Here is a 25,888-nt window from a genome sequence, read left to right on the forward strand (position 1 = left end):
GGTTTCCCCTGCAGCCATTGAGGGAATGTAGCTAGTAGGGATTACCTCACGCATGTGTTCCTGCAATCGTTCTATACCTCGTATAGTCCACAGCAAGCAGAAAAAAATGGGCATTTGAATCCCTATTTCAGGTGCTGGAAAAAGGCTTTTTAATTGAATAGCCTTTGGGATTTTTGCCAGTAATTGTCACAGGGTAAACCCTGCAGCTAGTGGAATACCCATCTATGTGTGTACATCACAACTACAAATATGTCATCTATTGATAATGTACTGTATGTGCTTTTTTTCCCCTTTTGGTGTACATTAATAATGTACACAGCAGTGTATTATTAATAGAGGAGGCGGCCTGTGTGCAGACTCCATCCTGTACCCACCCTGCACCCAGATATGTGACTCGTTTATCACGCATCGGTAAATAGGAGTCAGTTATGTTTTTAGCTCATTGTGTTCTCAAAAGGACATTTTGATTCTGATATTCAATGGAACTATAACATTAGGTACTAGGTCAGTTACAGGGTTTTACTCAAGACACAGTGGGCCTGATTCTGAGTCACCCACTCTGAGTAACACAATGATACACATCTATGAGTCACACACATCTATATGATCATACTGCCCACTCTGCCATAGCTGCTGTTGTCTCTATCACCGTCAATTACAGACCTTGCAGAAAAAGTGTCCCCTGGCTGTGACATGACACGGCTGGCTATTGGAGCACGGTGCTGATTCCGAAATACGGATCAGCACTGGTACACACCATAAGACGCACTTGCAGGTGAAAAAGATACAAAAATGTATGCTTGGCGCAGGCATATGATATTGTACGATACTGTATGGGCTAGTGGTTCGAAGGCAATTCATGGGCTGTGTACTCTTTGGGTCATTTTACTATAGGTAAAAAAATCCCTATACCAATTATCTGCTGGGGGAAGAGACAGTTGCACATTCTCTGTGTAGATAATTTTGGGAACAGGCAAGTTGCTATGATAACACACCAGCATGCAGGACATTATCATTTAGGGGTATATTTTGGAACATGATAGTACGCCTGTCCCAGAGAGGTAACGTATACAGATGGAGCCTTCTTCAGCTAGCCTTCTCTGGATAGCCATGGTGAGCCAAGGCCTATTGTTCTCAATTGCAGTACAGTACATAGAACAATACAGTAGGGGATTAGCATAGGGATGGCTCTATCTGTACCAATTCCTTTGCTGGTGGTAGATATACAAACAGATAATAAATTATTGTTCTGCGTTGTAACTGTCTCCATTTTTTGCCGTACTGACATCTTGAGGAGAAAGCTATGGAAGAGGCGCAGCACATCCTGCTTACACACACGTTTTTCGCTTCTACTCACACTTTCTGGGAATAAATTTGCACAAGGAGGCAGACACTCGGTTGCGGAAGCCAAATGCTAAACAGAAAATATATATTTTTCAAATATCCATTTTCAGGCTTTTTCTTACCTGCAGTCAGTAAACAATCATTTAGTTGATTCAGAGAAAGAACTGAGCAAATGAAATATCAGTTGTGGAGATAACCAGCAAACGTTTTAGGGTTTTATTAGTCATCTCATGCATCAGAACAAACAAAAGGGGTTATTGAGACCTGATCGCAGCCCTGTTATTTCTCAAGGCGGGGGCGATTATCGATGGGCTGCACATGTGTACGGATCGTAGGGTGCATATAGGAGGCCAAGCAGCGGAATAATTCAGCGACTTTTCTGATCGCAACCTGTTTGCAAATTGATTGACAGGAAGCCGCCGTTTGGGGTTGGTAACTGCTCATTTTCTGGGATTGTCAGGAAAAATGCAGGCGTGCCCAGGTGTCTTCAAGGAGAGCGTGTGACGTCGGTTCCGGCCTCAATCAGCCTTTATCTATCGCACCGGCTGAGTGAGTTCTGGGTTAGGCACAGACTGCGCACACTGGGAAAATGTTTCGATGGTGAGTAAGTTGTGTATGGATTTGCATCTAGCCACAATTTGTAGCCTTGCACAGGACGGGTTTTTCGGCTATCTGATGGCAGGGCTCTGCAAAATCGCCCATCAGCAATCAGATCTGAATAACCCCCAATGAATCCTTTACCTACATTGGCCCTAAGTACTGTAGAGTCTCGTTTTTATTTGTGTGCATTTATATATAGGCTGTACACTAGAGAGTGTGGAAATTAATTTCATCATTATCATTTATTCAACGATGTTTCATAGTCAAGCAAAAGTCAAGCTCATTACAGTCTAGCTCAATAGAGCACTCGCACAGGCATATTAATACATTAAAGAGTGAGAACTGCTTCTTTGGATCCCTGCATTTCCATCATACTTAGTGCTGGAAGTAGGTAACTGCCCCCCTCCTCCCCTCCACTCACCTCCTGACAGCCCCCCACTGTGCATTGCTTCATATGCAATTCATATGCAATTCTGACTTCGCATCGTCGGAAATGTCAGTAACAGCTAAAGTAATAAGATCAGGGATTAACCTTTTCCTCCCAGGACCCTAATTATGTCTGTCGATCACCTTCATGACCCATTGCTTTTGTTCAATACTTTTTCATTCAAATTGGATTTCAGTCTAATTATTACTAACTGTACTTAAATACAGCAAATTCAAAATGAAGGACTTTTAGATATTCACTATATTATAACAATGATTGCTGAGTGATTGGTTCATTATACATAAGGGTATTGAAAAACATTGGGTAACATTGGGGTTTATTTACTAAGATGGGAGTTTCATTTAAGACGGGATGTTGCCTATAGCTACCAATTAGATTCTACTCATTATTAAGCACCTTCTAGAAGATAATATATATAATCTGGTTGGTTGCCCATAGCAACATCCCAGCTGAAATAGAACGCTCATCTAAGTAAATAAACCCCATTATGGCAACCCATATTTTGGGTAGACATATGGGGCAATTCTGGATTCAGCTGTCTATGTTCACAATGTGGGGCCGTGCGCATCATCGGAAATTACGGTAGAGCAACATTGCTGATTTTCCTACCACAAATCACTAAGAAATAATTTGTCCTGATAGGTTGAAAGTTTTACAATGTAGCGCTTTCCGACATGCTAAAATAAGTGGAATTTTCCACAGTCATTGGAGATCTTAGTTGTGAAGTGCATGCGGTAAGCCTAGGCTGCGCTAATGGTGGCTCCAAAGTTGCGTCACACAGAAGCTAAGCTATTTGCAGTAAAGCATAGTTTAGAAAACACACAAAATCCTTGATTTCAGAAACATTTTCGATGCAGCCAGGAAGCTAAATGCAGGTGCTGTCGGGCAGCAATGTTGACATCTTCTGCGGTTCTGCACCTTTGGCGATAGGATCACTTGCACAACTCTAGTTACAGCTTTGTTTTGCACTAAAATATAGAATTAAGCTGTCCCAATGGTTCCCAAACTTTCTTGACCAGGGTACCCTAGAATATCAGCATTTGTTCAAGGCACCCTTGGTCAAAAAGTTTGTTATGAAAAACAAAAAAATAAAGTAAATTGTGCTTAATTGTCACCCTCAGGTTCCGTTATGTGGTGGGGAACATAGCTGTGGTTCTAATTGTCCATACATTTTATGATTGGCAGCCACCAGCACTGGTTTTGCCTATCACTTTGAGCATAAATAATTTGTTTTGGTCGTGGACCCCAAACCCGAGATACCCTTGCAAACATACCGAGGCAGCACAGGGTGCCTAGGCACACAGTTTGGGAACCATTGAGCTAGGACACAACTTTAAAGATTTAAAATGTGCCCCACCGGCAGTGCAACATGTTATTAGACAGCATATGGTCTAATGTGTAGCTATCCCTTGTTCAGGCCCTGTGTCAAAGAAAGATGTTCTGTGCAATGGTATCACACAGAAATCATTCACATGCAGCGGGATTGCATTAACAAATTCTGTCAGAGATTTAACGACATAATTAAAAGTGTTGAACACCAACATACATATCGTCTCTTATCTCAAAATATCTTCCAACCCGACCTCTACTCTCCTCCCAAGATCTGCGTCTCTCATCCACACTCATTACCCGCTCCCATTCCCGATTGCAGGGCTTTCTACGGGCTGCACCCACTCTGTGGAATGCCCTCCCAAGCACAGTAAGACTCTCCTTCAATCTCCAAACCTATAAGCGTTCCCTGAAAACTCATCTCTTCAGGCAAGCTTATCAAATTCCAGAACCAGACACGGAACCTTGTATTCTGGTGGAATTGATGCAATAAAGAATACAGTATCTATCCTTATGCATCAATGCCTATTTCCCTATAGATTGTAAGCTTGCGAGCAGGGCCCTCCTACCTTTTGACTGTCTGTAAATACCCTGTTTGTTGTATATCTGTCTCCTTTTGTAAAGCGCAACGGAATATGCTGCGCTATATAAGAAACTGTTAATAAATAATTAAATAAATTAGTTTGCAAGTTTCACAATTAAAATGTTAAGTAAGGTGGTCTAAACTATATACATAAATACATAAATATATAGAATATAATTTTATTTAAAATACCTACTTACTTTAATATATATATATATATACGCATATATATATATATATATGTATATATATACATTGAAATGGAGTCATTTGCCCTTAAAAAAAACTTTAAGCAAAAGCCTGTTATTACGGGAGGGCTTGGCGACTCTTCTGGATGTACTTTGAGTAATTTTAATAGGAAGCGATAGTTTCCAAGCATTAGACCAGCTAACATAACATGTGACATCCTGCCCATCTATTTAGCTGCTGTAGCCCTGCCACTTAGTCCTGTAATCAGCATCCATACCTTCCCCCATCCAGCAATAACACATTACACAGGCTCGCTCAGTCTCAGCCACAGCCTAATATTTACTCCTTAGATGAAAGGGACATATCTTGTTATTGACCCAATCTTGACATTTTTTTTCCCTGGCTACTTTATTTTCTTTGTCATGCTATTTTTATAAGAGAATAGTAACACTATTAGGTGGTTAGACGTCTGAAGAAGTGAAACCTCTGTTTTCAACTTGAGGCCACAAAATATATGTGTTGTAATGTTGTACAGTGGCTGATACACTAACTTGTCATATGTTGCTTTGGAGTGGTACATTGTATGCTCTAGGAGGTCATTTGTCTCTGTGCTTTATTAACTACAGTGTTACATCTTCTGTACAACTGACAGTATACCATGCTTGTTATAAGAACTGCTCTGTTTGGAGGAAGAATGTTGAAGTGGATTTTTGCTGTCTATTTTAGATCACACATGTGTGTTTTTAATATAACAAATACATATTTTAATGCTGTGTCACAAAGAGAATAAAACGAGATAACATACTAACTACATCCATGGTCAAACCAGAGTTTAATACAGATCCTCATTCCTTACTTGTCTACTTCATTGTCGTTATTGGGCCCCGCCCCTAATACAGAAACACACCTGTGATTCACCTGCCCGCCATGAGAGAGTGGAGCTAAATGATGCAATTCATCATTTAGTCACACCCCCTGCGATTGCTGGTGAATGTTACACCATCCTGCCCATTTTACTAGGAAGCTGGCAGGATACGGAAGAGCCACCTACTCTTCTGTGGCTACAGGGGACTACCCAAAAAACCGGCGGTTTTCCAAAGCTTAGGGAGAGAAGGCAAGTATAGCTCATACATCTAGCCTGAATATACCATGTGATGCGAGACACCTGGTGCAAGTGAGCCATCAGGTCCTGTGTGCAGGGCCGGTGCAAGGCACCGGAGCGCCCCAGGCAAGTCGGGGTGGGGGCGTCCCGGTGTCTGTCGCCCGGGTACCTGTCCTGCAGCGCTGTGCGTATATAAAGCTGGCGGCGGCGGCAGCGGGGGGTCCCTGCAGTCAATAAGAAATAACAAGCGCTATCCGCCGGGCTATGTGGAAGCGCTTCTGTTTTGGAAACACTGGCCGCACGGCGCACGCTGATTGGCTGAATCTCAGCCAATCAGCGTGCGGCCAGTGTTTCCAAAACAGAAGCGCTTCCGCATAGCCCGGCGGATAGCGCTCATTATTTCTTATTGACTGCAGGGACCCCCCGCTGCAGCCGCCGCCAGCTTTATATACGCACAGCACCGCAGGACAGGTACCCGGGCGGCAAGGGGGGCGAAATACCGCCCTCCAGTGGGACACCGCTAGCAGGCATATTTTTGTATGGCATTTAACCCAATAATAAATGCACCTTAGTCACACTGATATGCAGCTAGGATGCACCAGGAAACTGCACTGATTAATTTCATATGTAACAGTCATATATCTGTGTGCGACTGATTTTATATACGGGGCACAGCGGAACTTGGCATGTAACAAGACCAGCCCGCTGCATTGTAACACTGCATACATACAGTATACAGACTCAGCAGCACATGGATCTGCGAGTGTCACATTAATCAGCACATTCTTCTGTTGTCTCCTAGTCCAATCAGATTGTGACTAATATGCATTTTCTATTAAAAATACCCAAAATGGTCACCAACAGCAGAGTCATGTGACCCCTGGAGTACTGAGAGGGGCTGTTTGGCTCAATTGCAGCAATAGAGTCTTGCCTATAGGGAACAGTGTTCCCTACTGTATGTGAATTGCTGATTTTGCGGCATTCACTGCTAGCTTGTTGGTGAACACAACATAACTAGCACATCAAATGGGGCAGATGAAAGAACCGACATGTGGGAACCCATAGTAGACCAATGATTTTCTAACACAAATAGTTTACAAAGAATATGATAAAACGCGTTCAGGAAACAATGAATCAGTAATACGTTTACCCATCACTTGAATTAAATATGTTGTAAGGTTTTCATTTTTGCTCATACAGTAGAAACACATCAAATGATTAAAGCTAAAATATTAACATGCATTTGTAAGGTGTTTTCTACAGTAGAAAGATACATGCTCATTGAACGGAGGGGGATAAGACACAGTTCTTTATGGAAAACATGCCAAGATAAATTTCCCTCAATATAAGAAATAACTGATAAACGCCAGCAATGGTTGCCTATACTCTTGGTCAGATGTATCAAGCTTCAAAAAGTGATAACATGGAGAGTGATAAACAACCAGCCAATCAGCTAATAACTGCCATGTTACAGGCTGGGTTTGAAAAATGACAGAAGGGAGCTGATTGGCTGGTTGTTTATCACTCTCCTTGTTATCACTTTTTGAAGCTTGATACACCTGGACCATTATTACGCATCCTAAGACCTGACATTTTGTACTTCCTGTATCATACATTGGTGCAGATGTATTAAGCCTGGAGGGGAAAAAAACCTGGGATAAAGTAGAGATAACATGGAAGAGATAACGCACCAGCCAATCAGCTGTGTTTGAAATATGACAGTTAGGATCTGATTGGCTGGTGCGTTATCTCCTTCCACTTTATCTCCAGTTTATCTCTTCACCAGGCTTAATACATCTGCCCCATTGAATGATATTTGGGACTATTGCTCCTTTAAATAAAAAAATAAAAAAAACTAACCATGATGGTCATCCCCGGGATAAAATACTGTGCAACCAGTGAATGATCAGATTTCTCACATGCATGACATTCTGACCAATCACTGCCCTTCAACTGATTTGTTAATGCAACAGAATGGCTGGCTTCTCCATCTCTATTATCTGTGATGCCAATTATCGTCTAATACAGCAAATACATATTCAAATTCAGTTCTCTGTAATAAGATGTAGATCATTTTTAATAAACACCAGGTTTTCTAATTGAAACTTACTCTTGCTACTTCCTTTATTTAAATGAATATACCCTTTAATGACCCATTTGACTTAACAATCTGTTTCAATTTAAAGGTTGTGTGATCTCATTTTATTGTGTCACGGATAATAAACTGCAGTGGACTAAATTAATTGGACATTAACTATCCAGTGTAACTTATTTTTGCATTGGAATAAATTTCTTCGGAAAAATGATAATTGCTTGGTTATGAACAGTTAGCGCATTATCGAACGCTGCGCAACGTTTGCTTTTATGTTAAGCGCATCGATGTACTGTACTGCAGCTGATATTTACTTGTATCAAATCAGCTCAAGCTAAATTTCAGCTGTCACTTTATATAGATAGAGGGTATCCTTCTAGTGATTCTTTATGCAGCAGGTTCAATGGAAGGCCCAACACTATTACCTAGGATTCTTCAGCCACATCTTACCTTCTCTAATGATACTTTAGTGCTGGAGGACTTTATGCTGTCCAGGGGATTTAAGCTTCAATCAATGGAAATGTGGAAGCGGATGTGGTGCCTGATGTGACAGGTGCTGCGATGGCTATGCGCTACATAGAGGTCTCAATCATTCTTATGAAAAGAGTGCTTCACTATGAGGTCTCTCTTCTCTCCTACCTTGCAAATGGTTCTATCCGGGAATACAGCCTTCACTTCACAGTGTTATCGACTCTCATCTTTGTCTGTACAGCATCTCATGCTGCAAAAATAAAAGTTGAAAGAAATTGAACAGTAATAAATTGAAACAGCAAAATGTAAAAACGATCCCACAACTGTTTTTCAGCACTTACAGTATTATATACAATTTGTGTACAACTGCTTGCTGTAGACATCCAATACTTTTCTACAGCATAGGACACCCTAAGAATGGCCATAGAATATATGTTATTGTGTGCTGCATAGAACATAACTGCATTTATATTAGGAACATAAAGTTAAGCTACATGCAACACAACCTTCTAACATCTATGCTTTAGAGCACCTGCTAACGTCTACGCTATAGGGCACCTGCTAACATCTACGCTATAGAGGACCTGCTAACGTCTACACTATAGAGAACCTGCTAACATCTACGCTATAGAGCACCTGCTAACATCTACGCTATAGAGGACCTGCTAACGTCTAGGCTATAGAGGACCTGCTAACGTCTACGCTATAGAGCACCTGCTAACGTCTACACTATAGAGCACCTTCTAACGTCTACGCTATAGAGCACCTGCTAACGTCTACAATATAGAGCACCTGCTAACATCTACACTATAGAGGACCTGCTAACGTCTACGCTATAGAGAACCTCCTAACATATATGCTATAGAGCACCTGCTAACGTCTACGCTATAGAGCACCTGTTAACGTCTACGCTATAGAGCACCTGCTAATGTCTACGCTATAAAGAACCTGCTAATATCTACGCTATAGAGCACCTGCTAATGTCTACGCTATAGAGCACCTGCTAACGTCTACGTTATAGAGCACCTGCTAACGTCTACGCTATAGAGAACCTGCTAACGTCTACGCTATAGAGCACCTGCTAATGTCTACGCTATAGAGCACCTGCTAAATGTCTTCGCTATAGCGCACTTGCTAACGTCTGCACTATAGAGCACCTGCTAACATCTACGCTATATAGCACCAACAAAAAGAATGGCTCCTACCCTAAACCTCATCTTTAGCATATATGTAGCATATTTTATTTAAAGCCAGCAGCTCAAGCACTACACTTGTTAAAATAGCTGTTTCTGTACAAATATCCAAGTAGCGGATCAATGTAATAGAAAACAGCGATGCAGATGGAGAATTGGGCCCATAACTACCACTTTTATCTACAGCTGTAGTTATGTTGTTTTCTGTAACATGTAGTTATGCATATGACAAGGTGTAACAGGTTTGGTACGGTGAAACGGCACAGACTCATCAACACTTTTTCAATTAAAAAAGTGTGAATTTTGTGCACTGCACTGATTCTGTTGTAGCAGACATAATAAATGTTGTTGACCAATAGATGCGGTTCGGTGTGTGTGATAATAAAATAGAATAAAACAAGGTCACGCTCATCAAATAAATATGTCAGTGGGGAATATAAAAATACATTTAGTACAATGAATTCCCCTTAACAACACTCAGGAGAGCAGTTGACAGAAGTAAATGTTGTAACCAGAACTCTTCTTTCCTACAGTCCCCTGTAATGCCGTAACACATTCTCCTCTACAGAGCGTGGCTGCGTTGCCTTTTTTCTTCTTTCTGTTCTTTATTTAGCATCTGCTACATTTTCAAACTTTAGAGCTTCCGTTTTCTGTTTTAAAACCCAAGACAAAAGACTGTAGTGAAACAGGACCTCGTGTCCTTTTTCTCTTCAAAGTGTTTTTTTTTTTTCATCTTACAGATACTGTGTAAAATGAAAGTCGGTGGAAAGAAGTTTGTCTTTTTATATATATATATATATATATATATATATATATATAAATATATATATATATATATATGTGTGTGTGTGTGTGTGTGTGCCACAAGGTTTTGATTTGTATAAGTGGAACAACTAGGAATAACTAGAGAATTATCAAGAGTAGCTTAGTCACTCATACCATGTACCCAAACACAGTATATATTTACACCAAATCTTATTTAAAACAAATAAACATGCTGCACTAGGATTGGGCGTATAGTATTTTTCTTAACCATCCGACTGTTACCTAGCAACGCTTGATGCTTTGTACATAATGTTTACAAGAAGCAGGGTCCACATGAAACAGTATTTTCTGCTGCGCCTTTTTCTGAGCATAAACTCAGTGTATTACTGTCAACTGCACTGAATCTATTTGTATTTTTCCTCTTTTTAACACTATTTTTAATTCCATTTTTGTTCTGTTTTTCCTTTTAAAGGAATGTCTCCCCACAGAGAAGTAGCTTTAAATAATGTGTATGGTTACATTTATTTTTACTTGTTAGTGTTAGTACTCCATTTTCTATATGTCAGCTTTTTTACTAACTGCATACACCCCTTTCCTCAGCCCACAGCTGCATTTTTTTTCCCCGAACTAGATGTTCATTAAGTGCCAATGTTGCTGTGAGAGATGTTCAAAATGTCCGCTAAAAATGCCAGCCTCGCTCACAGCGACTGTTTTTTTTTTTTTGCCACAATGTTTAACAAAACTTCAATTAATTGACTTCAAATCATTTGCCGGCAATAACTAAAGTGATTCATATTCCTCGACTTTGACCTTGGCATTTTTAGGGGATATTTTGCACTTCTCTCACAGCAACGTTGGAGCTCAAACAGTTAACACTTGCTCTGCTGTTGTCAATCAGTTCTGCACAGGGATGGTCATCAGCAAGACCACCATCGATGGTTACCCTTGAGTTAAAATGGTATTTGGGGCACATGGAGTGTTCGTGGCTCTGAATCTGCTGCACATACGTACCATTCTGCCTGCATAGGTTACGTGGCTGATTGACTGTGTATAATATGTATTGAAATGAGCCAGCTGCTACCTTTTTCTGACCAGTCAAGGAATAATTATAATGATCCTGGGGGAAAAAAGTTGAAGGTGGGAAGCCTAAGTAAAGTCATTGCGGAGAGGAAGAAGTTACTCTTTTCCTGTTTTGACAGGAAATGGAGACAAATGTGCTTCCTGGCCATTTTCTCATTAGAGAATTAGCTTTTTATTGACCTTAAGGTTGCACACTTTTCTACATAATCAAATCTGGTCCACTTGTTCTCAGCCTAAATAATTACGTGCAATTTGGGTAAGTTATAGTTGATATAAATGAAAGGAAATAAATATAATAATACATACTGTTGTACCTTTTGTCTTATTAATAGGTTATAACTCTATTGTCTCATTATTGGAAGAAATACACCATATTACCTGCATCCATTGGATGCAGCGGGTGTGACTTGCACCCAGGTGTCATCCTTAAACTTGCTGTCACTAGAGACAGCCCCTACTCTGGAGACGGCCAGTATCTCTGGGGATGCTGGACAGACTCCTGGAGTGTGAAAAATGGGGGCCATGAGGATGCGCCCCTTTCCATTAGAATACACCCCCATTTTGGATATAGATGTTAATGCAGAGTGCATACCGGGTTTCACCACACCCTGTGCTGCTTCTGCCTGCATCATAACTTGCTATGGGTAACATAAGAACAGATATACCAACCATGGTCATGATGATGTTAGAATCGCATAATCATACTCCCATCATGCACATTTTATTAAGGAGTTAATTTGGAATTGATCAGGATGGGGAATATGATCTGTTTTCTCAGGAATCCCTGGGACTTTGCACAATGTATGAGTCTCCTGGACATTCTTGGAGAGTTGACAAGAATGTATGCCTTTGTGTATACACTGACTACAGTATGAATGTTTAAATATAATACTTCACTCTGAAGTTAAAGCAACAATTGTTGATTACAGCACAAGGGTAAATACAATATTTAGTCATTGTGTTATTTATAATGTTAACGCCACAATTTGAGGTCATTGAATTGTTTACATGAAATATCACCACAGAATACCAACAGTTAAGATGCACAACGGACAGATGAGGGTTAGTTTGTGGAAGGGGAGGGTCAGGAACAACAGGGGGCGCTTATGGATAGGCACTAGAAGGATAGTTAGGGGAAAGCAATACTGCCGGAGCATCTGCAGAAACAGCTGGAATTGGCTGTCCCCTGACCGCTGGACCCAGAGGTCACGGCTGGAACCATAGAACCAGGTGTCAGACCGCCAGACCCATTTTATTGGCATTCTAATCATGTCAACATTTCATCATTATGAATGTCGACATAATATACCACACCCATATGTACAGCAATGTTAATTTGACTCAGCACTGGCCATAATTTTGTTTAATTGAGAAAAACGTTCTAGACCTTATGTGCTGGTTTAATAGTATAGTACTTTGAACATTTAGTTAAAGAAAGCTGTGTTAAACGATTGACATAATGTGTTAATGTTTTAAGATTCAAAAGTTCCCAAAAAATAAACTAGCCATTTGTTCATGAAATGCATAGTAATTCCCACTCGTTTTATATGCATTCTCTCCCTTCTACCAAAACACATCATATAAAGTAACACACTATTACCAGTGTTAATTCAAGTAAATTAGAAAGAAGAAACAAATTCAGCAGGGATTCTTGAACTCTAATAAGAAAGAAGGCCTTTGACCCTGTAACTATCAGCCAAATAATGAAAAGGTAATTCCAGAGGTTCAATCCTTATTATGTTTTAAAGTCATCCATGTGGTTTTCAGATTAAATATGAAGCAACTCTAATTGTTAAATCAAAGCTGGTGTATTCACCAAGAAAACTAGATTATCCTTTGCAACTATTATATGCTTTTTGTAAATGATATATTCTTACCGGTAGCTTAGAAGTCACCAAGAGTAAATAAAACAGTGTTTTTTTTTTTTTTGTTCTGCAGCATGAAAAATATTGTTAGTAATTTGTTAGTAGCTAACTAATCACTAAAATTTGTTAGTGGCGTTTTTTATCTATTTTTTTATTTATTTTCAGAGTAGAATGTTTTGAATTTGCTGGTTAAGGTGTTACGGAAAATTCCACAAGATATTGAGAATCTTCTCATCTCCAGGAGCTATAGCACAACCTTTACCCACCAGTTACTGGCATGTTTCATTTATTTCCTTGCCCTACCGTGCCTGCAGAGAAAATTTCCATCCTTGTGCTTTTTCGAGGATCTTTGAAAAGGATGAAAAACTAAAACTATGGAGAAAATGTAATGCTGATTAACGACACATTTAAAGCTGCGATATTGTTTGAGGGGAAAAACTAGTTTGATTTTAAGACCAATGTTGCTTTATATTCCTTTTAGAAAACATTTGTTATTTTGACAAATTAATGTTTTTTATGTTTTCTTCAATCTTTTTATTTCCTTGCTGTATATTATTATTTTATTTTTTTATTAATAGCTATTTTAATCAGTTTCTGGCTGAAATCTGCAATTTTTTATTTTAAAGTTTAAATTGGCCACCAAGGGCTGTATGTGTTGGGCCAAATACTAATGATTGATGATCAATCAGTTCATAGGGTCTGAACTTGATCTTACAGTGTGTGAAGTCTGCAGATGCCCACACTAATTATTATATGCCTGATTTGCCAAGCATCCAAAAAAGTGGATGGCTACATTCAATGTACTATAAGGCTGCATTTTACATAAGACTCACCAGTATGCAAAAGAGTATGAAGTACTGATATTTAGGAACGTTTGTTTCTAAATATTTTCGTATTTGTGTAACATAATTACCCCTCTAAGTCTTAAGGCTCCCATACACTAGGCCTTACACCTAAGACGTTTCTGACCCAATTTCCCTGAGCTCCACTGGCAGTTCCCCGGGTTGGCTCACTTACGATTTGGCACTTGATGTGCCATTTTGTACATGCATTAAATTGCATGTGATTTATCGCATGTGACTCCCTGGGAGCCGGGGGGGGGGGGGGGGGGGAAGGGTGTCAGGAGAATTCAGAAAAACCCATTAAAAAAAAGGGCGGCTGCTGATTGGCTGAGAGTGCTCTCTCAGTGCCATTCAGCGGCCGCCCATTATTTTGTATTTTTTTTTTTAAATCTCCTAACCGCTGCCGGAGGATGCAAAGAGGGGGGGGAGTGCCTCTCCTTTCCAGCACATGCCTGCGGACCATATCGGTTGCCATACATTGTGAGTGCTTTTCAGCCACTGACTGCTGCACATACAACTTATCTTATGTGCAGCCCATCCGAACACCAACTCCCATCTGATGAGCACGGAGACGTACATCAGATTAGATTGAATGGCATACGCATGCAATTTGAGCCAATGTCACCTCATTTCTAGGCCCCATTCACTAGAATTGAGTGAAATCGGGGTCAAACCTTATAGCATATGGAGGCCTTTAATCCTAAGCCTTGCTATGTACCAGTGTACCAATACTGAGTTGCGCAGTCAGGGCTGTCTTAACAGCATTGTAGGTCCTGGGTAAGCAATACAACCCCTCCTGCAGTTCATCACTATCTCTCAATATGCTTCCATACTGTAAATGGCTGTCAGCACTCTGATTGGATGATAGCTCCAGCTATCAACCAGTCAGCATGGTAACAGCCATTCACTGTCTGGCAGCAGGCTGGGAGGCAGGCAGAGCGGACCTGCCCATCTTTGTTTGAAAGTCCCTGGAATTGAGAGGCCATGGGCAGCTGCCCACTGTGCCTATACGTTAAGATGGCCACACTACTAGTAATGATTTTTTTTGATAAAATAGCAGCAGTCAACAAACAATAATGACCAAGCCATGAGATTTCTAGAAGTACAAGTTTTAGTAGTGTATGGTATGCTCTCTGCGGGACACTAATGGGACTCAAACCAGTTCATTCCTTCAATTGTTCATTTTTATTTGGGGGGGGGGGTTCTCTTTTATTTCCCTTTTCTGAGTAATATAAAAGCAAAATACATGGATGACATTTATAAATATTTGTGCACAGAAAGAAAACTAAATTCTGTTTTTCGAGTGTAATGTGACAAGGAACTATGTGATTGAAGGCTATTGTTGCAGCACCTTTTTCCTGAGCGACATTGCTGTTACACATAACCATTTGTATTTTCAGAAAGATTCAGAATGTTTTCATCATTTAATTAGAACATTTCTTTGATGCCCTATTGCAAGTGATTAGATGATTGTTTGCTTTCCTCCGATACACTACTGATAAGATCACGCAAAGACTGCACTGTCTATACCAGCAATGTTACCATGACGTACCAAATTACATTTGTTTTGTCTCAAGCTCATTATGATGAAACTAACGCTCTATAAAATAGTTCTTTTCTACTTAGAACAATACATCAGGATGAGCAGATAGTGGGTTTTTTTTGGGTGGGAGGTGGGGGTTTAGGGATAGAAGCCACCAACGCTATATATACGGTATTTTGCAGTTATACAAATAAACAATGCATTTGGTTCTATTGTAATGTGGACCAATTAATCATCCTTAAAAAGGAACTAAATATAGAAAATGAAAATACGTATAATAATAATAAAAAAACCTATTTGTGGATGTGAAAGGGCTGATCTAGTAATGTTTACTTCTTTCTATGAATTGTCTAGTGTTTGCTGTCTGCCCAATGTTTTCTTTTTGTGGTATTGCTGTGTTTTACAGCCAAGTTATTTTCATGACTGTACATTTTTATGCTACTTGCTAAATATTTAGATTTTTAAGGGTCTTCCCATTAAATTACCAATTTATTACATCCCTTCTTTATTAACCAACATATTTCCAGTATATGATCTGTCCCAAATTATTTATTTTGATTTAGATTGATTTAAATACTCGGATTAGATGATATAAAAAACTATAAGAACAAAAACAGCCAAATAAATAAAAATGTTGCACTTGGTTAAGGTTGCAGTAAAGTATATGGGATCAATTTACTAAAATGAGTGTTCTGTTGAAGATGGTTTGTTGGCCATTGCAACCAATCAGAATCTTTCTATTATCTTCTGGAAGGTGCTAAATAAATAAATAAGAAGTAGAATATGATTGGTTGTTATAGTCAACATCCCATCTTCAACAGAACTCCCGTCTTAGTAAGATTACCTCTATGTGAGACAATATTTGTTACCTCATCGTACAGATGGAGCCGCACTCGTTATTGCTGTGGCCCGCCGGCGACTCTGGCATGCGCACACCACCGACGCTCACGCGACCCCATTCCCGGCAATGGACGCACGAGCGTCCACATGAGTTGGTGCGCCAGCCGTCATATATGAGAGACTGCCGTGCCGGCGGCAATAACGAGTTCAGCTCTATCTGTATCTCTAAAACAAGGATGTTTGTGTAGGAAAATCAGTACTGTAAGTTTGGGAATATTTTGCCATCCAGCATGCAGAAAGATAACAAGGGGGAAATGTAATAGGATGAGAGATTTAGAAAGTGAGAGATTGGGTAAGAAATCTACATTTTTTTTTTAAAGCGGCAATCATTTACACTGCAAACCCAGTTTGATTGTGAAGTGTAAGTAATTGCCGCTTTAAAAAAAACTGGAGTTTTCTTACCAAATCTCTCACTTTCTGAATCTCTCATCCTATCACATTTCACCCCAGGAATTGGTTACCTTAATATACCAAGTATTTTGTCGTAAAGACAAATTTTATTTTTTATTTTTTCCTCCTTGTGATACAAGTTTATTCCATTTTTAAATGATTTCATTTATGTGTTTGTTGCATGACTGCTTGATATATTTCTAAGAACATATTCAGTCTGTAGTTTTGGTAATGAGCATGAAAGCTTCTTAAGCTGAAAAGGATAAACGCTCAGACTGAAGGCATGTGGGAGCCACTCCTTGGAGTGGTTACAGACCTGCTGACTGGGTTTAAAGTGCTTACATAATCCTATGGCATTACCAGCTGGCATTGAAATGTCGACCGGGGTGGCAGTTGGTGTTAAATTGCATCTGGAATGTAACCATATTAAAGAACATTTAAACTGTAGAATCTGGAATCTAACATTTCAGTACTGATATAACATATGCTAAATACCTTATCTAAATTTGCTGGCAGCAGATGAAAACACAGACCCTATAGTAGCAAAAATACAAAGATAAAAGTCTTTATTGTTAACAATATCAATATGTGAACTGCAAATCTGAATCTATATTTCTGGACCCTGATTATCTACAAAATAATAGGATTTATAAAGTAAACATTTTCTGTCCAAAACGTCACTGTATTTAAAATGTTCCGCCTCTACTTTATCCCAAAGTGGTAATTTTATTTCAATTTTCTGCGTTTTAAAAGGAACACCTTGTGCGTGTCTGTACCCTCAAAGCCTTGCCGCACAGCCATGTCATTAACCAATCACCATAACAACTTGTTCTGAACATAGAATTCAAATAGTGAGGTATTATTAGTTTAGGACTCATTCCAATAAATATTATACATATTTAAGGATCTGTTTTGCACTAGAAGAACATGTTGGCTTTTCTGGCATAGAAGCAAGTCAGTGATATAAATACGGATTGAATGTCACTCATGCATTTAAGTACAGTATGGTATCTCTATAGTAAATCTATCTATCTACAGTATCTCTCTGTCTATCACTACTTTAACTGCAGTCTTGTACAGTATTGCCTACAGTACTGTATATATTTTTACAGCTATAGGTGCAGTGTAGTACTGTATTGACAGCAGTATATCTATTTTATAGATATGTTTTAGATATTGTACAGTATCTGCATTAAGTGCAGTATAAAACAGTATTGCCTATTCTCTGACAAAGTAGGATGTTGTCTTACAGTGAACACAGGTTGAGTGACCTACGAATCCAATTAGCGACCTTTATTGATCATGGGAACGACCCGTGTAAGGGACAAGTGAGAATGATCCCTTTTATGCTATAAGAAGAGCCGAATTCCCTATGACATCACCTCCAAGCGCTGGCAGAACATTTACCACTGCACTCGTGCAGTGTAAACGGCGTTGAACCAGGAATAATCTGGGTTGTTCCCAGGTTTGTCCCGATTTGGAACATTGGGGCAGATGTATTAAGCCTGATAAAGTGATAAAGTGGTGAAGAAGTGGTGATAAAGGGGAAGGTGATAACGCACCAACCAATCAGCTGTGTCTGAAAAATCACAGGACTTGATTGGCTGGTGTGTTATCACCTTACACTTAAGCATCACTTTATCACTTTACAAGGATTAATAGAATTGCCCCTGTGTTCCAAATCCTAGGTCAGAATAGGGATTTTGGTATGAAAGAGATAGAAGTCAGATCTGGTGCCTACATTTTTGTGAAAGAAATTCTAAGATATGAAAACTATTTACGAATTATGTATGCAGGGTTTTTTTTAAATGCCATTTAAAGTAAAAATATAATATTATATTTGCCCGAATGCAGAATATTTAAATCTTTTACTCAACATAGTCAAGGGAAAGTACTTCGTTTTTTTTTTCCTAGTAGCATTGTTTTTTATTCAGTGTATATGTTGTATACAAGATAATTATGGAACAACCTAGCACTTTGTAATGTGTTATGCTAGGTAGATTACACTGCTTATTCTCCAACACTTGTCAGTATTTCTTGTTATACTCAGCCCATACAGCTCCTTATAACACGTTCCTGAAATAAGCTAATCCTCCAATATAATATCACTTAAATTCAGTTGTAATGTGTCAGACTGTGAGATTGATTTGGGATGAATGTAGAAGATGGCTTGCGTGTCACATCATGTCCCAAATGGGTGTAAGCACTGATGGTACATCATGTTGACAATGTGTTAATTCACTTAAAAAGTTCTCTGTCAAAATAAGTGAACCTTTAATATTCATGATTCTATTTACACTAGAGGTGCCTCTAGGTAATGTGCCACTCTGTCCCCATTTGCCAAGTGATAACTTCAAAAGGACTAAGCTGTAGTTTGTATTTATGCATTGTATGAGAATTTTGCATATTAACTTTGAATGGTCATATCTAGCATGGGGTGATTTTGGCTACTTTCCTTTATTGGACCTTGTTCCGTAGGTGACTACCACAAACCCCGCTCCAAGCGATGTGTGTTATTGGTGAGCAGTGCTTCAGTGCATGATGGTTCGGCTCCTGTCTAATTTTATAGGGTGATCTTTCTATGTTTTCATTGACCCTTATTCAGATCTGATTGCAGTACAAATTTATTCTCAGAATGGGCAAAACCATGGGCACTGCAGGTGGGGCAGATGTAACATGTGCAGAGAGAGTTACATTTGGGTGGGGGTGTTAAAACTGAAATCTAAATTGCAGTGTAAAAATAATGCAGCCAGTATTTACCCTGCACAGAAACAAAATAACTCACACAAACCTAACTCTTTCTGCACATGTTACATCTGCCCCACCTGAAATGCACATGATTTTGTCCATTTTGAGAACAAATTTGTACTGCGATCAGGTCTGAATAAGGGCCATTGTTTCACAGTGCTCCACAGTGCGAAAAAAATAACATTCATTAAACAGGGACATTAAAGGTAGATTAATTAAATGGAAACAAGAAAACAATGGGTGTGTCCAGCTGAGCCAACAGAGCTTACATTTGAATAGGTATAAAGTATTGCTGACCTAAGAGGAGCAAATAGTTCAGAGTTAAGTGGGATAGGCTGCATTCATTTGGGTAGCATAGGAGGCAGTGGGGTAAGTTCCAATGTATGCCATAGATGGGTTTGCAGAGCATGATATTTGATGGCTATGAGAGCATGATCAGGCATGGTAGTGGGTAGCAGCTCATGGGAAGTCTTGTAGGCTGGAGTGAAAGGTAGTTACAACATATGGAGACAAATAAGGAGCAAGCCAGAGGTAGATGTAGGAGGGCAAGAGGAAGAGTGTTTCAAGATGAGAATTGGATTGCACGAAGAGATAGTTTGAAATGGTTTCCAGAGATAATGGGGAGCCAGTGTAGGGATCTGCACAGTGATATGGCATATGTGTAGAAACAAGAGCGAAAGATCACTCCTGTTGATGTACTTTAAAGCGATACAGTGAAGATTGTTGAGTGAGGAAAATGCTAGATATGAGAAGGTTGCAGTAGCCAAGGCAGGGGATGAGTTTGTAAGCTTGTTTATTACAAAAAGGCATCAAGATTCCAAACTGGAGAATGTATCGTAGATCTGGGAGAGAAACCGAATGTGAGTAATAAAGTACGGACTAGAATGACACTTTGGGATATGGAGGAAATGGTGTTGTTGATGGTAAAGTAGATTCGGACATGCTCCTCTCAAATCTAAATCTGCCCCACCTGCAACACATCATACTTTTACCAAGGTGCCGTTACACTGGGTTCCCAACTGAGACTCAGTCCCAAGAAACTTCAAAAAGGAAAAATCACAGTTAAGAGGCTGGTTTGTAATAATATGGGCTATTTATACAGTAAGTTGCAGAATAAACCCCCAAAATAGCCATTTGGGGGGGGGGGGGTATCCACAAAGGGCACTAATTTTCAACTGCTTGATAACCTATAGTCTACTATCCGTAAAGAGGGTCTTTCCAACACTCTTCGCTCCCTCATGCACTGTCAGCAGACTGCACATAAGCAGAATGCCGCTGTGGTCCTGAAGAAGGGAAGTGATAATATTAGACTATTTCACTAGTGTGCCCCAGAGTGTGAATATTAATACATAGGCAGTACAAATGTCATATTGCTGCTATAAGCAGTGTGAATAAAATAGAATTACTGGGTTAGAACCCAATAATAAATGAATATACCCCGCAGCGGGCTTAGTTTTGTGCAAGTATGCCTAAATGACCCTAAAGTGGGGGTAGGTTTCTGTGTCAATTTTACTTGTTTACCCTGTGTATATTCAGTTTATCTTAATTGATTTATTTAATGCACATTTTTTACGATTAGTCTTGTTTTAAGTGACTTGAATGAAAAGTGTGATATGCTAAAAGCATCATTACCATATTTATCTGTTTGTTTTTTTGCCATTTTAAGACTTTTTTTCTTTTATTTTTTTGTAGGTGACATTTACAAAGAGAAAGTTTGGGTTAATGAAGAAGGCTTACGAGTTGAGTGTTTTATGCGACTGTGAGATTGCTCTCATCATCTTCAACAGCACTAACAAACTATTCCAGTACGCTAGCACGGATATGGATAAAGTTCTGCTGAAATATACAGAATACAATGAGCCACATGAAAGTCGAACAAATTCTGACATTGTAGAGGTAAGACTATGTTTTGTATGCTAATTGCTGTTGTAGTTTTATAGCTGTTGGCTATATATATATACACATTACAGCTTGGATATAAGTAGTGAGGACTCAATCAACATACAACTAGAGGCTAGATACCAATGATGGAGATGAGTATGCGGACAAAGATGGTCACTGAGTGTTGGAGTATAGGAGAGCTGTGAGTGAAATGTGAAGAGAAGTGGGCTTTGACAACAGGAGGGAAGAGGGCCCTACTCGGAGGAGCTTACAATCTAGTAGGAAGGGGAGAGGAAACACAATGTGTTTCATCAGTCCCCAGTATTGATTGATAAATGAGACCCCACGTTTGAGATCCACTGCACTATGCAATACTGCACAACCTCAAATTACTAAGTAATGGCACATGTCAAAGTAGAAAGGTTGTCACAAACACTTGATTGATGCTCTGTTTTCAAAATAAAGGGCCTTATTAAGAGATGGCCTTCTAATAAATGTTGTGCATAATACATGTGTTTCTGTTTTAAACATTAGATTTTTGCATAAGTTGTATTTGCAGCCCTCTTACCCAGATAAGTGGAAAGGGAAGTGTTAGATGTGTACAGTATATCAAGGTTCGTGTGCTCATCAGTGTAGAATACCCCCTGAAGTTAGGCGTGGATGCATCTCCAGATGTGCTTATTAGTCACTTATATCTTCCATGTATACTGGAGGCCTTGTTTATAGATACTTGATGATGACACATCCGCATCTTATCTTTAATTCATTTTCAACCCACCAGATAATGGTACTTCCTTCTTTCATTAGAGTTGCAGCTGTATTTTATGGGCTGTCTATTAAAAATGCACATTTAGGCTCTACCTTGGTGTTCTACCTGTTTGCCGCATGGGCCGATAGTAGAGACTGTGGAGGTTGGGAGACCCCCTGCTTCTCAGCTCAGCAGAGAGGGCTAATGTAAAGTGGAATAGCTAGTTCATGTATATATAGCCAGGTGGTGGAGGTATAGCTAGCCAGCTAGGAGTCTTATCTCTCTACAGTATCTATTATGAGTGAGACACTGCAGGACTGTATGGAACACCACAGTTCAGCATGGAAGTTTGTACAAAAGAGTCATGATAAAGCTGTGCATTAGCTCACCTCCAGCAATGAGGGCCTAGACCAGGCATGTCCAACGTTGGCCCTCCAGATGTTTTGAAACTACACATCCCAGCATGCTTTGCAATAGTTTTAGCATTCTCTAATAGCAAAACTGTGGCAAAGCATGCTGGGATGTGTAGTTTCAAAACATCTGGAGGGCCAACGTTGGACATGCCTGGCCTAGACCATGACTAACAGGAGACAGTGTTCTCCTGTCCAAACAAGATGGCTGATGTATGGCTTTGTTTATTGGTTAAATAGATAAACTATTATCTATAATGTATTTTAATTTTGTTGTTATGGAGGCACATCTTTTAAAGTGAAATTATTCAATAAGGTCCAGTATATACAATTGAGACTGTCATTTGTTACTTTTTGTTGATAGGAACGAAACTGTGTGCCAACTATTTAAAACTAGATGAATGTTTACATGTAATACAAGACAAAAAGGACCGAAATATGGTCACTTAAAGCAGATAGGCACAGTTGCTGCTTACAGTATGCATTGCTTACAATAAAGATCTATATAGCTATATCATTTGTCTACATCATTGACTACTCTACCAGAATGCCAGGGACAGTTAAGGAATATCTGGGAAAATTGGCTCCCAGTTGGCAATGCAGCAGTAGTTTTTTTGAAAATGCTAAATATATAGTGAAATACACCCATTAAATATACAGTATATACATATGCATTGCATCAACTTCCTGGCATCCTAACTCACGTGTTTTGGATTTCATAAAGTCCCTTTCTTATGATTTAGGTGCCATATCACACAAGTGGCCGAAGGAAGAGGGTGTAAGACTGTGGGCTCTGAGGTGCCAAAAAAGGATAAAAATGCACAGACAGTACACAAGCCCGTGGCAGTGACCAGAGGGAGAATGTGTGAGACTGTAGGCTCTGCGGCACTAAAACAAAAAAAATACACAGACAGGTCACGCACCAGTAGCAGTGACCAGAGGGAGTGTGTTTTGGGCTGTGGTCTCTCAGGGCCTAAAAAAAAATGCACAGACATCACACATACCAGTAGTAGTGACAGGAATGAGAGGGTGTGGGACTGTGGGCTTTCTGTGGGTCTGTGGGCTCTGTGAGGCACTGTGTTGTGTTCAAACACCATGTAAACAAATTACCTAAAATAAAACTGTTGTGTTTTGTTCAGCCGGAGATAAACACAGTTAGTCATCTTGTTTTGTAACGTCGTATGATGATGCAACACGTTTTGCTGGGAGATAGTGGAGGTGTCATCTTTAAAAAAGACAAATCAGTGCCCATAAGAAAAAAGGGGGGGAGATGTACTAAGCTTTAAAAAGTGGTAAAATGGAGAGTGATAAACCACAAACCAATCAGCTCCTACCTGTCATTTTTCTAACACAACCTGTAATAAGTTAGGAGCTGATTGGCTGGTGGTTTACCACTTGCTATTTTATCACTTTTCAAGCTTAGTACATGTGGCCCTAAGGCTGAAGAACAAAATCCCTGAGCAGTGTCTCGGATGTTCATGTTAGCTATGTGTGAGTCTAACATTTGTAACATTGTACTTGTGAAAACGCCTCCTTACACCATTTCTGCATTCTCGCAAATGCTGACACCGTCATCATCATTAACTATTGGAGGTAGTCCTTCCAAAACAGGAAGCCCTTCAGCCACAAAGTGGCAGACCCTGTTGCTAAAGTGCTTGGTTTGTTAAACTGTGCATGTCCTTTTTAATATCCAACATAATGGTGAGTGAGAGGTCCCATCTTGCACCATTTGTGGACTAGATTTAGGAGAAGCACATGGTATTGTCCTTAATATTCATACTCTCTGCACATACTCAATGTACTACAGCCTCCTAATATTTGTTAGTGTAAGACTGGTTTGGAGTTTCCAGCTGTACAGTGCAACTTTTAGGGGGGTATTCAATCTAGGGTCATGACTTTCGGGCTGGCTTGACAGCCGTGACCTTGTCCCGTTCTCGGCCGGCTCAACTTGAAATCGGCAAGAAGGGGGCGTGGCCGCGAGATACGGACGTGTATCGTCGAGCTACAGCCGGGAGCTCGATGATCAATGGCCGTTCTCAGCAAAACAAGTCCAACTGCTTCTAAAGTCGGGCTTGTTTTGCAGAGAAGCCTGTTCAATGCCGTCGGGGAAGACAGCATTGAATAGGCTCCCGCTGCTATTTCCGATGGAGGAAATAGCGGCCGAGGATTGAATATCCCCCTTAATATCATTATTTTCTTTTTTGCAACTTTTGGCTATTAATATTGTATCTTTTTATGACATTCTCTTTTAAAAATACATCTTCTTAATCAATTTTATCAGTTTAAATAAATTAATGAATAGATTTTAATCAATCAATTAATCAATCAATGATTTACCTGCTTGCAACTCAATACATACTCCATTAACCTGTACTACCCGGGAGCCTCTTTGGAAAACATTCTAAGGGTTTGTATCGTTTATTAAATTGCCATCCTGCCTGCCAATGCTTTTCTGCAACGTTTCATAGATTTGATAAATTATTTTAAACTGCCCAGTGTTTGTGCCACTGCTCTATCGCTTCCTTAAGCCCACCACCCTTCGGCCAATATTTATGGTCAAAATTGTCTGAAAGTGACTGGGAAATAAAATGTGTACTAAGGTTATTGTAGAAGCAAAAACAAGCCAAAATTACTTTATTTTACTGTACCTGTTATTAGCAATTTCTAAACAAAAAAAAATTCTATATATCAGGTCTAAAACCAAACCAGAACATGTGAGTAAGGTTTTGCTAAAACCAGGAAACAAAACCAAAACACAATTGTTCACTCACAATTCTAGCTGTAACATAGGGTGAAAAGTTTTGCTTTAAATGTCCATGAAATTTGCTAATTAAATCATTAATTATCAATGCACTTCTCTAATCATTGTTTATCAACTAATACTCAGCTAATGTTGCAATGAACAAACAACCAATCGGCTATTAACTTGTATCTGACCATTAGCCAATAAGTGTTTGACTGTTTTGGTTCACTTCAAATCTTTTTTTATTTTACTATAGGTTTTATTTTATGTTTTCCTTTTTTTTGTGTTTTAGGTTCGGCCCATTCTTTAATAAATTCACAAAACTTTGTGAATCTAGACAAGCTTATATATAATAAAGCTAAGTGATGATAAAAATGAAAGAAGTATACAAAAAAATCCCATAAAAAACACATAAAAACAAATATACCCAGGTGCTAGACTCACCAGCTAGTATGTCATAAAAAAATACTCTAAAGTCAAAGTATCTTCATAAGTAAATTATTTCCTTTGCTAACCGCATATTGCACAACATTTCAGAAGTGAGCACCATGGCAAATTCCAGATTAAATGATAAACCCAATAGAAGTCTAATATTTTATATATAATCATATAGTTTGCTGTT

The 25,888-nt window shown here is 39.3% G+C and overlaps 1 protein-coding gene across 9 annotated transcripts in view; it reads left to right on the forward strand.

Annotated features, from left to right (window-relative positions):
* MEF2C (myocyte enhancer factor 2C) overlaps window positions 1-25,888 on the forward strand; it is a 194,159-nt gene that overhangs the window by 80,763 nt on the left and 87,508 nt on the right. For all 9 annotated transcript variants that reach the window (XM_083151815.1, XM_083151813.1, XM_083151807.1 and 6 more), the window contains exon 3: window positions 21,177-21,380. In XM_083151815.1, coding sequence (XP_083007941.1) covers window positions 21,177-21,380 — 204 coding nt within the window. The remainder of the gene's footprint in view (window positions 1-21,176; window positions 21,381-25,888) is intronic.

Source organism: Crinia signifera, chromosome 1, assembly GCF_055691185.1.
Source record: "Crinia signifera chromosome 1, ASM5569118v1, whole genome shotgun sequence".
Lineage (NCBI taxonomy): Eukaryota > Metazoa > Chordata > Amphibia > Anura > Myobatrachidae > Crinia > Crinia signifera.